The sequence below is a fragment of the Empidonax traillii genome, unplaced genomic scaffold (assembly GCF_003031625.1).
Source record: "Empidonax traillii isolate 1590-97213 ecotype Southwest subspecies unplaced genomic scaffold, ASM303162v1 scaffold351:size1117198, whole genome shotgun sequence".
In the NCBI taxonomy this organism is placed as follows: Eukaryota; Metazoa; Chordata; class Aves; order Passeriformes; family Tyrannidae; genus Empidonax; species Empidonax traillii.
In genome coordinates, this window is record NW_020955544.1 from 328,575 (window position 1) to 345,115 (window position 16,541).

The 16,541-nt window shown below is 45.8% G+C and overlaps 1 protein-coding gene across 1 annotated transcript; it reads right to left on the reverse strand.

The window, feature by feature from the left end:
- Positions 1–4,762: 4,762 nt before the first annotated feature.
- On the reverse strand, positions 4,763–11,269 carry PSMD6 (proteasome 26S subunit, non-ATPase 6). The gene is made up of 8 exons (XM_027892422.1): positions 10,991–11,269; positions 9,633–9,838; positions 8,941–9,086; positions 7,988–8,207; positions 7,774–7,882; positions 6,475–6,643; positions 5,215–5,292; positions 4,763–5,078 (listed from the first exon to the last, which is right to left on the reverse strand). Exons 1-8 carry the CDS (start codon positions 11,133–11,135, stop codon positions 4,982–4,984), a joined length of 1,170 nt encoding a protein of 389 aa, XP_027748223.1. The 5' UTR covers positions 11,136–11,269; the 3' UTR covers positions 4,763–4,981.
- Between the last annotated feature and the right edge of the window lie 5,272 nt (positions 11,270–16,541).

The following is a 16,541-nucleotide window of genomic DNA, read 5'->3' on the forward strand; positions in this document are numbered from 1 at the left end:
TGGGGTTTTTTTTCATTCCTAAAAAGTAGCTTCCATGTTTTCACAGTTTGTAGATTAAGTGTGTGAACTGAGCAGGTTAAATACTCTTACAAAGCTTTTTTTCTGTATGTGACTCAGGACTCGATGTTGTGGACAACTTCTGAGGAGCAGTTTGTAAAACTCCTGTTACTAGGACAGGACTTTAGATAACATCTGTGGCAATGATTCCTTTATGCTGTCTTTTTTTTTTTTTTCCCTCTTATAGCAAGTTTTCCTTAATATTTGGAATAAACACTACAAGATGCAAAAGAGGTGCAGACAACAAGCAAGTTCTGCTTTGTCTTTTTACAATTAAGTACTCCTAATAGTTCTACATTTACCTTTTGTGTTGACTGAAGATTTTTCTTTCTTTTTTTTTTTGTTTTGTTTTGCCTTCCTGCAAATACTTTTTCCCTCCTAGTAGCAGTTTCTACCATCTGTGCCATCCCATGTAAGCTGTTGGCACTGAAGCTGGTTGTGCTGAGCTGTACAAGTGACCACAACATGGAGCACATGGAGTCGGGTGTTTGTGCAGCAGAACAACTCTGAACTCTCGGCGTTCAGGCAAGTTCATGACGGAGTCTGCTTCAAACTGAAGGAATAACTGCATTTAACTGCATTTAATATGGGTTTAGATGTCCTCTAAAACTGGCAAGGTGAAGAGGAAAAAGAGTGCATTTATCTTGTGTAACCCCCAAGCTCTCGAAGGTAACTCGGCCCTGTGGATTTGCAGCATCCTCCCTCTCCCCTTCCTTTGCCGTGTTTGGTGCGGTGCAGTGTCAGGGAGCCCTGACCCCTGGGCAGAGCAGAGCTGCTCTGGGGGTTATTGCTTTTCACGGTGACTGCAGGTTCAGTAAAGGGGTTTGTGATGAAAAATGCTTTCTGACTGGGTGCTGGCCTGGAACCCTGTAAGCACAGACATCTCTGAACTGGGCAGAAAGCAGTTTCCTCCCATCAGTGATTGTCTTACAGGAAAATACTTGAGTTTATATTTGGGAAGAATTATTTGCTGATGTAGGAGACTGGCAGTGCATGCAATGAAATCCCAGTCTCAGAGGTTCCCTGTCGGGGGGGGTGGGTTATGCATCTTGTCGATGCCCTTTGCATTTAACATCAAAGCTGGCAATGTGTCCTGGGAAGCTGAAGGTGTCTGTTGGGCTCAAAGGCTGCAGCCTGCCTCTGGCAGAAACTCGTGTGAGCCCTGGTCCTGCCCCAGCAGCTCTGGATGCAGGGTGGGTGTGAAGTTGGCCTGGTGCCCTCCCTGCACACGGCAAACAGCCCTGGCACCCGCTGCCTTTGGAGGCCGGAGCGCTCCGTGGGTGCCGCTGTTTGTGCCATTACCAAAACCACCAACACAAGGCCTTGCCATTGGCTTTATTTAAATGCAAATTCCTGTTGGTTCATTATCACGTTCTGCTGCAGCACATAATCAAACACACGTGGCTTGTAGGATCCGCCATGGGACTTTTTAATTTGACTGGATGTTTTCCTCGGTGCTTTGGCTCAGAGCTGTGTTAGCTGCTGGATTTGTTCCTAACAAGCAGCATGGGAGCTTTGTCATGGAAAAGTGGCATATGCTTGGGTCTTTTTCTGACCCAGCAAACTTCAGGGGAATCTCAAAAACCTTAAGGGAAGTTCTTCAAACTAAGCTGGATTCAGACTTTATTGAAATGGAGGAAAACTGGCCTGGGAAGTGCAGTCAGAAAGCTTTGTCCAAGCCCAGAAGAAATGGTTGGTATCTCTGGCGAAATTGGTACAGAAGTTTTCTTCAGCATCAGTAGGGACAGTGTGCCTGTTGCTTGGGTTCGGTGCTGTCTGACAGTGCTGGAAGTTTTTTGTCTTCCATTTTGCTGTTGAGTTCCCTTTACCAGAGTCCATTCCTGTCCATGAGAGGTGACTTTTTGCTAAAGCAAGTGCCTTGTCTCTTGCCTGCAAGGTTGGACCTTGAGCTCTGTAGCCCAGTGTTCAGGGAGAGAAGCAACCGAGGTGGTGGCAGGTCAGCAGAGACGGGTGAGCCAGAGAACTTTAGTTCACAAACTGGATTTCAACCACTTAGTAGCAGAGCTTTGCTAACAAACCCTGCAACACCCCACCTCCTGCCCTTCCCTTCTGCATTCCCACCCATTAACGGCAGGGAATGCATTGCAGAGTGAGGTGGAAGCATCTCAGTGTTGTGACTGTGGCTTGAAATCTGTGTCTGGTTTTGGCTACTTTGTAGCGAGGGTGAAGTCAGCCTTGCAAAGCGAAATTGGAGAATGGCATTAGCTCAAGGAACTGCACAAGCTTAAATTACAAGAGAGAATGTACAACTTTGGCATGTGGACTATAAATCCACGGAAAGGTGTCAAGAACGAGGCACGAACGGCTGTGTCTGGAGTGCTGCTCACAATCAAAGTTAAATAAAGGAAAATCACAAGATCAGATAAACCAAAGGTAAAACTAATACAACCACTGGACAGTAAAAAGTAACTTGAAATTACTTCAGGGCTTAAAGGAAGCAGAAGTTCTAATGCTTCTGATTTGACAGGGAAATGGAAGTAGGCAGTTAAAAACAACAGAATAGACATAATTATGCCCTTGATCAGCTCAAGGCCTGACCACCCTGGACCCCTCAGCATTCCTACTCTTTGGGCAAACTGTGTATCAGATGCTTTTTCTTTTTTTCAGGAGAGCAAACAGCTGCTTGGCTAAGCTTTGCACCTCCAGCTGTGAACTTTAGGAGGTGTTGCCTTTCCCTCCAATTGTCCAGAATTTTATTCCACCACTATTTGGAATGGCTGAGAGGCCGACCTGCTGCACAAAGCCTTCATATTGCTCAGGTAAAATTGCCGTGACTCTTTGCTGCCAGGCTTTGGCAAGAAGCTCTCTGGGTTCTCCCTGGATCCTTCCTCGCAGGATGCAGGCTGAGATCAGGAAATGAGCAAGGCAAGTTGGGATCTTTAAATGGGGTCTTTGCTCTGGTAGGATTGCGCACTTCTGTTTGGAACATTGAGCAGAGAACACCAGATTCTGAAATGCTTGGCTCCAACACGATGATAATGATGGTTGATAGGATAAGGATAAAATGGTTGATAGCTCTCCAAATACGTTAGAGCACACTAAGACTCTTTAGTAATACTTTTATTTTCCTCACAGAGTAGGCATTTCTGTTTTCTGTTGCTCTTACCTACACTAAGAGAGCAGGAAGATTTCTCTGGAATGCGTGAAGCCCCTGTTAGCCTAGTTTTTTTGAGTAGGTTTCTATTCAACTTACAGTTAAAAACATAGTTCATAAACTGAATGGAAGCTTTGATATAGTTATTTAAGGCCAATTCAAGTATAAACATGCTGGAAAGGAAAATTTATCTGTGCACCAGAAATGAAATCCCTCAATTCAGTAAAGACATTCAGACAGTATGGTCTTCTGATAGGCTTCACATCTGCACATACGGAAGGTGGAAAACATGTTCCCAAAAGTCAGCCTGATTAAAGGCTCCCTAGCTGGCTCTACTTATCTGTTATGGAAAAACAAGAGACATTACTGCAGCTTTGAAAAGTCTGAATACTGGGTAATATCAATTAAAACTTTACAGAAAGTGGTATGTGTGTGAACACACAAAACAGAGATTCATTAGCTGACCACCTGGTGAATTCTAGAGTTCTCATTTATTACTCTCACTATTCTGAAGAAAGATCAGAATTTTCTTCTATTTGTTACTGTTTGAAACTTAAACCTTTAAACCCTAGCTAAGTATCTGCTCCTTGGATGGGGAACAACCAAAACAGCTTCCAGTAAGTAGTAAAAGAAAACCAAAAATTATGAGGTCATATTTTGGGTTTCAGAACAGTTCTTTAGAGAACAGCAACAGCCCCTCAGCACTGAAGGGTCCAACCTTGAGCAGGTGGCAGCAATTCAAACATAGGAGACAAGTGGGCAGGGGAAATTTCACTGTCCTGTCTGTGACACAGCAGCTTCCAAATGTTGGAACTCTTCTTTGTGTCCATCTACCTGTTGGGGTTACTTCAGGCACTGGAGTTGCAGTGAATACCGGCAGTAAATGGGTTCTGTTGCCAAGTGCAGCAGCATCAAACAGCTCACAGAGCTCAGTCACAGACTGTCTTTGGTAGGAGGGGAAAAAACCCTTCAGGCAGGCCAGCAGGGTAAACAGCTGCTGCCGTAGGCTCTGCCACGGCCAGAAACCATGTGTCATCAGCCTGGCAGCAGCCTATGTGAGACATTCATTCCTCAGCAGCTGTGAAGGAAGAAATCGTAACCCCTGCAGTACTTAATCAGTTGTGTCACACTGCAGTGATCTCTTCCACAGGTCCTGCCATCTCTCTGACCTCTGCAAATCTAACCCAGGCAGGAATTGCAAATATAATGCTTTGCTCACGTGCTGACTTCCTGTAGTTTTAAGGGAGAGGCTACTTCAGTTAAAGATGTTCCCAAAGTTTTAGTCCGTACAGTTTCTGTGGTTATATTCTTTCTTCACCCCAACCACTTGTATCCTTATTCCTTCTCCCTTAAACTGTAACCCCCTTATTGAAAGAGTCTGTCCAGTCTGGACAGTCCACAATCTTCTCTAAAATTTTTGGCTACTTTACTATAATGCAACTGATTCTTTTCACCTCTGATTCCAATACAAATGTCTTAAAAAAGCAAGGATAGAATGGCCATGAGTTCTGTCTGTTCACAGGTCGTGACTCTGCTTTGCTATTCAATACTGAACTCTGTATACACAGGCAAGGAAAGGAACAAAGTATATTACAAGAGATCACCAATGGTATAATACATTTAATAAATGAACTGGGTTCCGTACACCCGAACAGAACAGTGTGTACATAATGAAGTGGAAAGTAAAAACACTACCTCTCCTGCTAGTTATTTTTTTCCCTACAGTATACCAAGTTATACAATATATTTATAGGTTACTTCCAAAATGTTTTAAACATCTAAATCTTGCATTCCCTTGCATTAAAAAAATTACATATTAATTACTCTGGAAAGTTTCTGAATTCTGTTTAGCAGCAAATCTCCTTTCTTGATGGTTTCTTGGTACTGCCAATTCTTGCTATCGGGCCTAGGAATTGCGGGGGGGGAGGAAAAAAGGGGTTAGAGATTATATTTTATACCAAGGCACTAAACATTTCTGTAGTAAATTGTCATCAAAAGGTATAAATTGAACTGGGCTGTCAAAACCAGGAATTGTTACATACCTGTTAGTTTCTACAATCTCATTTACTTTGTCTATTTTGCAGTGCAATCGCCCAGCTGCAATAAATCTTGAAAGCTCCCTAAATAAAGAAAAGAAGTTGGTTAGATCATGTTTCACCAAGTGCTTGTAGACCTAACAGCACTGAAACTGCTGCTACAACAATACAGTGTCACCACACTGTATTTCTGAAGCAGCAGCCTATGTATTTTCATAAGGTATCTTATCTTATGCATCCTTATCTTATTAAAGCTCAGACATTACACCCAAGAATAATCATTCTAGTGATCTGAACACAAAAGCTCTTAGTACTTTCTTCAAAGGCCCAAGTGTTGTACTTGAGTTAGTGAAACTTATCACTCAGCTTAGCATCAACTACCCTTCAAATCCAAAGGCAGCAGGCGTGCAGTGCACCTGATTTATCCTGGGGTAAATATCTTCATGCCAGTCAATTCATTAGAAAAGTCTCTAAACAATTTTTTAATTTTTTTTAAATGCTTATTTTATTATTAATTTGCTGTATCACCTGGTGGTCTACAGCACTGATGGTAGAAGAAAATATTCCTGAGCTCAACAGTTAAGAAAAGTTACAACTTGTAATACATTACTGGGATGCATAAGAATTAGTATGACTTTAAAGCATTTACCTTTGAATTGAATGGGTATTTGATTTCTCTTGAAACACTTAATAATTTCAGAATATTTCAAGCAGTTTCATATTTCTGTAAGTTTTCTATATTAGAAAAATCTGAAACCGCTCTGAAACAAGAATAAGTCTTGTGAAGGCATTTACACGCTTCATCTATATAGAGTAAAAGTCAATTATACACTTCACTCACCACTTACCATGATCTAAATCTATTTTTTTTATACTAGAAAAGAATTACAAATTTAGACTGTAGGGTATGATTTAAGTGAAAAACATCGGATCCTGTCTATGTACCAGAAAGCAAGCAAAACCAGAGAGAGAGAGACTGGCAGGGTACATCAAACATGCAGATCCCCAAAGCTGTAACAGCTCAGTTTTTGCACAGCTGTGAACTAAGTCATCCTCTAAAGCTTAAAGTTTCACAGCACACGGAGGTCAATAAACATAGCAGTATAAGAACAAATTAATTAATAAAATACTAGTTTCTCATGCTTCTAAACTGGCATATTTAAAATCAAAGTAGGACAAAAATCTTTATTCATAATGAGATCATCATAAATATTTAAAATGTATAAAGTGAGATCTTTATGAACTTAAAAAATCCAAAGAACTTACTGATCTATGAATTCTACACTGACTCCAAAGGCTTCTGCCATGTATCCTAACGTCAACGACCGGTAAGACTCCAGGAGCTGGCTGTACGCATGGATTCTCATTTCCCGCACATAGTATCGATAGTGAGGTGCAAACAGCCAGTCTTTCTTCATCTCTTGCTCTACAATAGCTGGAAACAAAAAAAAAATTTAAAAAAAAAAGAGCCAGTAGTCTCTAAGAAATGCAAAATATCAGTTATGTCAATAAAACACATAGCACCGGTTAATAAGTAATGGGTGTGACCGTAGCTATATTGTATTCTTGCATTCCTCGGGATATGAAAGGGATTCTACACTAAAGTAAATTTGTGTAGTTCTGGAACCAGGTGCAGTAATAACATGCAAATAAGATTGTGGCAGAGCTAATGAGAGTTTGTTAATCAGCACAGAACCCTCCTGTCAGGGGTGAGGGGGATCACCTCGCTGAAAGCAGGAGCTGCATCTGCCATCTTGCAGAAGCTGTGCGGTGCTGGGAATCGAGCAGAACTTGGTATGTAACTACTTAAAGAGATGTTCTTACCCAAAGTTATGTAAGGAAATAACATTATCTTTCTGCTACTAGCTCTTAAATTAACTGCAAGGATTTCCAGGCGCTGAAGTGATTTTTTTTTTCCTAACAGTTTCAGTTCCCAGCTAGGGATAAGGCCAGCAATAGGAAAATGCTGTCCTTTAACTCAGTCTCATCAGGCCTAGTCTTGCACAAAATGAAGAGTTCTTTCTAAATATCTTATTTCCTTGTGTTCTAAATCTTACAGAAGGAAAACAAGCAGTCTCAGAACTGGCAAGGATGAGTTTTCTGAAAAGCTTCTCTTTGGTGTCACCTTTCTAAAAAGAAAACATATCAGAAAGCAAGTAGGAACACACTGAAAACTTTCTGTGTAATATCTTGTACAGGTTGAGATTTCTGGGCCTTCAGACTGCAACTTCCATAGCTTCTTGGGAAGATAAAACCTTTCAAAACTTTCCTGACCTGGCTCTTCAGGTAAGACACTGTTTCACAGCTATTTTCAAAATGCTTTTCCACCTAATCATATGTGACCTTTCACAAAGCTCATTGGATGTGAAATTTTTCTTTGTTTGTTTGAAAAACCAAAGCAGGAAATTTTAGGTCACTGTTAAAAAAATCTCTAGGGTTTTGGTTTTTTTTTTTCTGCATGTAGCTCTAGTTCTAGACTGGGGGTACTCCACTGAAGCTGTGTGTGATCTGAAACAAATGACTGCAACACCTGAAATAGTGTCGTAGGACAAAGCCCAGCTTTACCTAGTGACTGGAAAAAGGCTGCGTAACGGCATTCGTAAAGGGAGAAGAGATACTGTCGTACAGCGGGCAAACTGTGCAAGGCTTCCAGGATCTCTGCTCCTTTAATAACCTGAAAGCAAACAGACACGTTTAACCACCACTTTCAGCCTGGAGATGGACAGGTTAAGGAAAGGCTGTGTCGGTTTGCACCAGTGTTTCCACCTGCTTTCCTTACCTTCTCCCTAAGGTCAGGCCTGTCCAAGGCGATCATGCTGACATAGACAGTGTATGTTACAAACGTTTTGTAATCCATCAGTTCATAGGATGTGAATGTCGAAACTGTATCAAGGAACAGCTCTGCTGCTTGTTTGAAGTCTCGAATTGCTACACAGTAAAGGCCCTGGTAAACCTTGAGGCGGTTTCTCCTGTCCCAGTCTCCTCCTTCTTCTATTAGACTTAAAATAGAACAAAGAATATTTACTAATGTAAATGTGTCATGTCGTAAGTTATATGAAACAAGTATGAATCAACTGATACCATGACATTAGAGACAGAATAACTTGGCTTATGTTACAGCTTGTTAAAACAGCCCAGGCTCTGTATACCTGCTGGGTAGGAAAGTGGGTTCCTTGGCACAGAAGAGGCCAGATACTTTTGCACAGTGCAAGTTTAAGCTGAAAGGAAAAGTTTACAGCCTCTTCATCAGCAACAACAGGCTCTGTGAATGTGCAGGTAAATACTACTGTCAGCCTCGGCTGTGGCAACAGTTTTGCACTGCCTTTGCTGCTAAAAACAAAGCTGTCCCACTGCAGCATAGAAAAAATGTTACAAGTTGCCATTTTTTAAGATTCATATTAACACAAAATTGGGGTGGCTATAAGTAAGAGAGGAGCACAGGCTGAGTCACACTTTAGGCAGGAGCAGGGGGTAGGCTACAAATACAAATGAAGCCACTATGCTAGAAAATATTAACCTATATTATGCCACAAAATATTAACCTTGCTTTTCTCTTCCCCCTCACAGAAAACTCCAGGAATAGGAAGTAGAAGGTAACACCCACCCATCACTGTGATTCTGCCTCCCAACCAGTCCCAGTCATTTCTGGACAGAAAGGTATTTATCTTCCATTTCTTTTGTTACAGCTTGTTCCAAGAGTGCTTTAGAGCACTCAGACAACCCCGGCAGTACCTTTTTGCCTTTTCAATGTTCCGTGTGATGAGGTCGTTATCCATATAAAACAAGCCAATCCTTAGGAGATAGAACACGATATCCAGACGATGCCCCAGTGCCACAGTTTTGTCATAAGTCTTGCGGAATGCAGTCAGAGCTCCCTCCTAGCAAGAGAGTGTTTTCTACCATAAGAATGTTAAAAGCCCCTACAACATTTACAAAATGCCTTTGGTAAGAGCACATATTGGCTCCTGCTGGTAGTCATGACTTTGCAGTTTCCCATAACTTTCACTTTATGGATTCTGAATAATCTTAAAGAATCAAAACTTAAATCACATTAAAAGAGCTGATCCTTGTATATCTTTTAAAGCTAAGGACTATGAAAATCTACTCTGTAACTTGAAATTAGGCTGCACAATGTGAACAGCTTAGAAAAGTTTAAAGGCACAAGGAAAGGGAAAAATTATACCTGCCAATGGAAAATAACTTTTTCCCTTGTCAAGAAAAACAATGTTTTCTTTCAAGGGCTGAGGTTTTTTCCCGGATCATTTAAATTTCAGTAACACCCTCCCCTATCTGCCATCCACATCTGAGCTGTGCCAGTAAGAAAAGACACTGCAAGTCCCCCAGTGCTCACTGGGACCTGCCCAGCTAAGAGGGTTACCATGCAGTGTGTTATATGAGTTCATAAGGCCTGTGCTGCCACCAACCTTGTCCCCAATCCTGCACAGGTACTCAGCTTTGGCCATCATTGCATCCCGGATTTCACTTTCCCCCAAGATCTTCTCTGCATCCTCTAACTCGTTGTCGAGACGTTTGAGCTCCTCCTCGTTGGCTTTCTTCATTTTGTTCAGCAGATCCGTGTCCATCTGCCACTCCAGGGACTTGCACAGCGCTTCGTAGTACGGAGCCATGTCTGAAAGAGAAGCAGGAAGGCCTCTACTGTTAATTGCTGCAGCGACTGTGTGCATGTTTCCATAAGGACACCAGCGACACCCTTCCTGTGACCAGGTACCTGTTAAAAATACAGACTGTTTCTGCAGCCTCTGCCCCTCACACTTCCTTTTGCTGACCCTTTTCCATCACTGCTCTTTATACCTTCCCCATTTGCACTCTTTCCCTGCTCTGGGCTGGGGCGGCCTCACCTCGGGTCCTGGGGGCAGTTTTAAGCACCACAATGCAAGAAGGATATTAAGCTGTTAGAGACTGTCCAAAGGAGAGACACAAAGATGATGAAGGGTCTTGAAGGGAAGCTGTATGAGGAGAGGCTGAGGTCACTTGGTCTGTTCAGCCTGGAGAAGAGCAGACTGAGGGAAGACCTCAAAGCTGTCTGAAACTTCCTCATGAGGGGAGGAGAAGGGGCAAGCACTGATCTCTTCTCTGTGGTGACCAGTGACAGGACCTGAGGGAATGGCATGGAGCAGTGTCTGGGGAAGTTTAGGTTGGATATAAGAAAAAGGTTTTTCACTTAGGGGGTGGTCAGGCACTGAACAGGCTCCCCAGGGCAGTGGTCACAACCCAAAGCCTGACAGAGCTCAGGGAGCGTCTGGACAACACTCTCAGGCACAGGGTGGGATTGTTGGGGCTGTGCTGTGCAGGGCCAGGAGTTGGGACTTCAATGATCCTTGTGGGTGCCTTCCAAACCATGATATCCCATGATTCTATTTAACCCACTGCGAGCACAGCAGACCCCGGCGCTCAACTCGGGACTCTCACGATACCAGCATGACACAAGAGCGGTCCAAACCCTCCCTGCCCCACCTCATCCCCCAGCTATGGGGCTGCCCACGCTCAGGGCGGCAGTCCCCGGGGTAGGGGCGATGTGCACACACACAAACACACAGCCCCACACACCCACCGCCACCCGCACACATCTTCGGGGTGGCGAACAGACACAGACACACCGCCTCACGACAGACAGACAGACAGTCGGGTCCGGGCGGACGGACAGAACACCCCCGGCCCACTCTCCCTGTGCAGGGACAGACCCCCCGCAACCCCAAGCCCCTCAGGCCCACACTCCCCGCGCAGGGACAGACCCCCCGAGCCCCCTCAGGCCCACACTCACTGTGCAGCCGCACCGCCGCCATCAGCTCGTCGCGCGCGGCGGGGTCGGGCGCGCGGGGCCGCAGGCTGAGCAGGAAGCGGAGCTGGGCGATGCGGAGGTCGGGGTTCTTGGGCAGCCCCTCCTCCTCCAGGTTCTCCAGCGGCATCGCGGCGGCGGGACCGGGGACACGGGACACGGGACGCGGGGCACGGGCCGGGGCCGGTCGGGGCTCGGGGCCGGGCGGGCGGCGCGCGCAGTGACTCAGCCGCGACCGGCGGAAGCGGCCGGGAGGTTCCGCCGCGCGGCGCCCCCTGCCGGCCCGGAGGACCCTCACCAGGGGGAGGGCGGCGGGAGCGCCGGGAGGGGGCGCTGGGGAACAGCGGGACCCCCTCAGGGACGGGGGCGGGAAACACACGGGGAGTCAGGAAACACGGAGGGATAATCACGGAAACACAGTCACAAAGTCACAGAATCAGAGAAACAGTCACAAAATCACAGAGTCACAGAATCACAGAATCACAGAGTCACAAAGTCTCGCCATCCCAGGACTGATGGGTCAGGGTGAAAGGGGCCACAGCGGGTCATCTGCTCCAACATCCCTGCTCGAGCAAGGCCATCCCAGAGCACGTGGTGCGGGATTTGAGGGACCGGGTGCACCCTCAATAAGTTTGCAGGTGACACCAAGCTGAGTGGTTGTGGCGACACACCCAAAGGACGGGGCCATCCCGGGGCCATCCAGAGGGACCCGGACAGGCTCAAGAAGAGAGCGCATGGGAGTCTCAACAAGACTAAGTGCAAGGTGCTGCACCTGGGTCGAGTGCAGCTAACCTGCTATCAGTACAGGCTGGGGGATGAATCATGATCTAGTAATCACAGAGGGGTTGGATGAAGGGTTGGACTTGATGATCTCGGAGGTCTCTTCCAACCCAGTTAATTCTATGATTCTGTGAAGGATCAAGAGCAGCCCCGCTGAGAAGGACTTGAGTGGTGGGGGATGAGAGGCTGGACATACTCTTGCCGTGTGCACTGGAGGCCCAGAAACCAACCACGTCTTTCCTTATCTCACGCAGGAAACTCCACTGGTACAGGGGCTGGAGCGCGTCCCTGGCAGTGCCCCTTCCCTTGGGGTGGAGATGGTGGTGGGTGGGTAGCATTAGGGTTGGGGGATTCCCATGTGTCACTCCACCCCATCAGCCCCTGTCCTGCCCTGCTGTCCTTCCCCACCAGGGACTGCCCACCAATTGTCTGTGCCAAGTTTTATGGATGGGCCATTTGGGCGCAGTGTTGTATTTGTCTCTTCGTGAGTCCCTGTGTGTGGAGCTGTTGAGGTTCATCCCCATGGGATACCCTAAGTCAAGCTCTTTTTTTGTCTTTTAGAACACTCTGAATATCAGCTGCTGTTTTCCCTTGGAAGTTTGCAGGAAAATAGAAACAAAGTGCTTTTGGACTGTAACATGGCTGGGTGGTGGGGCAGGCACGGGGTGCTTGGCTTCTACAAAGGGCATTTTTGGGTCCCCACAGCTATGCTATGGGATGCAGGATCCCATGCAGTGCAGCCTGGACCATGCTTACTTCACAGCTGAGCTCCTCCAGGCACGTTTTGGTTTTATTTGCTGGAATTTTGGTTTAAATGCAACTCTTTTGGCTGGTGCCTCTGTTTTGGAGCTGTGTTTTGCATCTGGATGATGAGAGAAACTGTTCCCTCGACTGTTTTGGCACTGTGTGTTCCTAAGATTGGCTTCTGTATCTTGGGTGTGAATTATTTAGAAGTTTACTGGAAGGAGCAGCTGCCTGCTGTGTTTTTGATAAGTGTCAGTATTTTTTGCATTGATTCTGATTTTTTCTTCCCTTCATTTAAATCATTGGTTTGTAGTTCTAGTCATCTAGAATAAAATAGAGGAGAAACTGTGTTTTGAGTTGGGCAGCTCCTTTGTTTTTTTAGGATCAGTTTTTTCCTTTGTCTTCTTTCTTTTTAAACTTGAAATCGCTTTTGCATTGATTGTGCAACAAGGAATGTCTTTGATGCTTTGCAGAGAACTGCATGTAGATCTTTTGTAGCAGTGTTTATGTTATTTGCCTATTGGCCTTTGCATTTGCTCAGAGACCTATTAATTGGTTTTATTTATGACAGACACTTTTAGGCCTCTTGCATATTTTTCTTTTGAATCTTGTCCCCAGATCTATTCCTTGGGCAGTGTGCTCCGGAGCTGTGGAATGCTGTTTATTCTTAGCATGCCTTGTTTGGGAAGAAAGGGTTGGTTGGTTTTTTTTCCCTGCTAAGTAAGGCTGATGTTCCAAACACTCAGGCACTGCACACACGGGTGAGTGTTACTTGTGTGAGCGGCTGAGATGGGATTAGCTCACAAAAACTGAAAAAAAAAAAAAGTTGAAACAGCTTTGATGTCCAGTTATTACAGCTGGTCCCTCTAGCACTGGGTGGAAGGTGGAAAGTATGTGCAGTTCCTTGTAAGCAGATAACCTGGCTGTCACTGCAGCTCTTTCCCTAATCCCTAATAAATATTGGTTTGCAGCCACAGCTGGAGGTCTGCCCTCTTCCAAAATTTGCATCTTTCACAGCCATTATATCTCTGGCCATTGTTACTGTCCATAGAAACACCCACACCCTGTCAACAACACTGGGTTTTGGCATCCTCAGCTCATTGTGGCACTAAAAGCCACAGATTCATTATGTACTGTGGGAGAAAAAAATACTTCATCCTCCCATTTCTGGATTTGCCACTTTTTAATTGGCCCCAAAAGAAGTTGCTAGGTGTGACAAGAGTAAGGGAGCTGAGTTTTAATTTTCTTCGGTTTAGTTATTGCTGAAATGTTGTGTTTTGGTTTGTAACCATATGAAACGCTAGTTAATTAACCCCCTCCCCTCCAGCATTTATTGTCTGTAAATATATGCCCACGTTTTCATATTTATGTATATTGAAGCAATAACAGGGAGAAAAAGATCCAGCTACATGCACGTTCCCAGCTAAACATTAAAGAGAATTCAGAGAGAATATTTATATCTCAAATATTTATACGAAGTATAAGGCCTTATGGTGACCATAATTCTCATGTGATCTTACAGCATTAAAAAGGATCCAAGTAATAATTTACAAAAAAAAAAATCCCCAAAATGGACCTCAAATGATTGTTTCCTTCCCTGCAAGATGCATCAGTGCTGCAAGGAGCCCTGTGGTGGCTCCCAGTAACTCTAATGATGCTCTTCCTTGAAGAGTGACTGTATGGATGTCCTGAAGGTTGTTTACATGACATAATACACACTTGTTATCCAGCTGGAAGTAGGAGCCAGCCCCTTTTTGCAGCTGGCAGGGGCTCCTCAGAGCTTCCCTAAGGCTCTGTACCCGCAGAGCACAAGTCCTGCCTGCCTTCCTGCTCACACCAGCCCCGGGGGTGGCTCTGGTGGCAGTCAGGGCAACCAAGGAGGTCTCCTCTGACAGATGGTGATTTTGGAGGAGGGCAGGTTTGACAGCCCCTTTAGCTGTGCGGTCAGGCTTAAAACCAGCAAAATACAGTGGTATTTGCTTCTGACAGACCAGTAGCCCATCGTGCAGCTGATGCCTGCACTCCTCTCACAGGAAGCAGAGGTCTGCCAGCCCCTCGTTAAACCAGGGGTATTGTAGCTCTCTGAGAGGGACAGACACGTTGATTTTCCTCCCTGTGGCAGAGGGGTTCCTGTGCCAGGGCATTGTGCAGGACAGTGCAGACCCTATGCTTCCCCAGTGCTGCTCATGCACACGGAGGAGTTCATTTGCAGCTTCCTTGCAGTTCTTGGATGGACATATCTTGTGTGGTCAGTGCCCTGGACAATCACAGGTGACCATGGGCAACCCATATAATGCCACCCTCCTCATTATCATTTTTGCAGCTGTGGGAGGCCACAAACAGGGCTGGAAGTGCAAATATGTATTTCCAGACCTCCTCCTTCCCCAGAAACAGCAGTTACTCATTGCTACCCAGAGCAAGGTGGCTTTCCATGCGTTTGTGTGAGGTTGCTCTGGTTCTGTCCTGGTCCTTGGAGCCATGCCCAGGTCACCCCAGTGTCCAGCAGGACAGTGGGCTGCAGCGTGTCTGCCTGGGGCCGAGCTGCCACAAGGTGCCAGTGTTTCAGAGCAGTAACTGCGCCACGTCTCTACCTTCTGGGTGTTTGCTTTGCTGGGCTGTTTCTCCCCCTCAGTGTGCCAAGTGAAGCCCTGTTATCACTTAGCAAACCAAAAGCTTGGGGAACCTCCAGCCTTCTGCAGGGGCACAACTGGGACAGACCACCCGAAACCTGCCCTGTTCCCCTCCCCAGACACTGGCTGGTGTCCAGGCCACTGTGTCCAGCCAGACACTGACTTGCTGTTGGCAGGGATGTGTAACATACCTGTTTATGGCAGTGTTTTGATTCTAAGTGCCATCAGTGGAGCCAGGGTCTGCATCTGTCACCTATCCCTCTGCTCGTCAAGCCCCACTGGGTGTGGGAGCTCCTCTCTCCCAGCCCCCAAAGGGAAAAGCTCCCATCACCTCATGGTGTGTGGCGCTTTCCAGCAGCAGGTCACAGAGCGCTCTGCTTTCTTCTCCAAGGAGGTCCTGGGGCCCTACCTGGCTCTCCTGGGCTTCAGAAACAGGGACCACCCTGGCCTCTGCCAGCAGTTCAGGATCTGCCGCAGGACCCAGGACTGCTTCTGAGTGACTTTAATTCCAGCCGTGGAAGGCGTGGAGGGTGCTGGAGCTGTGTGGTGTGTCCGTGCTGTAACGAAGCGCTCTTTGTGCACAGCCATCATGCTGTGAGCTGCAGGCTCACCTCAGCAATACCAATTATGCTTTCATACCTTGCTGTCATCCTCAGGCACCTTCAAGGCTCGTGTGTTTGTTTCATTTGCAGGGCTGGTTTAACTGAACTTGGGAAAAGATGGCACTTGAATCACGTCTGGCTTCATTCTTCATCCTTCAATAGTGGAAGTGTTGACAGCAATACTCACAGCTGCACGGTATAAACCTACAGGTGTTAGGCATTGATTTCTTTCTAGAAGTTGCCTGTTTTCATAGGTAATTATTGTTGGCATAGATGTAGCTGCTGTGTCTGGAAGTCTGGAAGTCTCAGAAATTACAATTGGTATCAGTAAGGAGTGAAAGGCACAGGGTTGAACCCTCTGCTAGTGCAGGTCAGTGAGCTGTCTAGTGTTAGACAAGCCCTGGCACCAGCATAAAGGCAGTTAGAAAATGTCCCTGCAGTGGGATTTCTGCATCTCTTGACCTCCCTGATGTTCTTTTGTCAACCTTTCCATATTGCTAATTGCATCTGATCAACCAGGTATCTGTTTCACAGCAATTAGTGTCATTTATTTACCTGCATGTTTTCAAATCAATAAATCCTTGTTTTGAAGGGCAATGTTTCACCAAATTAAGCCTTTTACGGGGTGTTCCAACAAACAGCCATGTTGGGTGCGTTTATTACCCTGGGAAAAGGGGATGAAACTGCATCATTTAGAGATCTGAAAATGGCCATGACAAATCAAACTGGCAGGTTGCAACGAGACAGCAGGGGAGCCTCTTCCTTTGCTCAACTCCTCTG

What these genes read in the sequence shown, in the direction of transcription:
- PSMD6 (XM_027892422.1), bottom strand. Translation starts at nt 11,135, where the DNA reads ATGCCGCTGGAGAACCTGGAGGAGGAGGGGCTGCCCAAGAACCCCGAC. An exon ending in TGTGCAGGATTGGGGACAAG is followed by an intron (nt 9,087 to 9,632) that starts GTTGGTGGCAGC and finishes CTCTCTTGCTAG; the next exon opens with GAGGGAGCTCTGACTGCATT. An exon ending in AACATTGAAAAGGCAAAAAG is followed by an intron (nt 8,208 to 8,940) that starts GTACTGCCGGGG and finishes TTCTATTTTAAG; the next exon opens with TCTAATAGAAGAAGGAGGAG.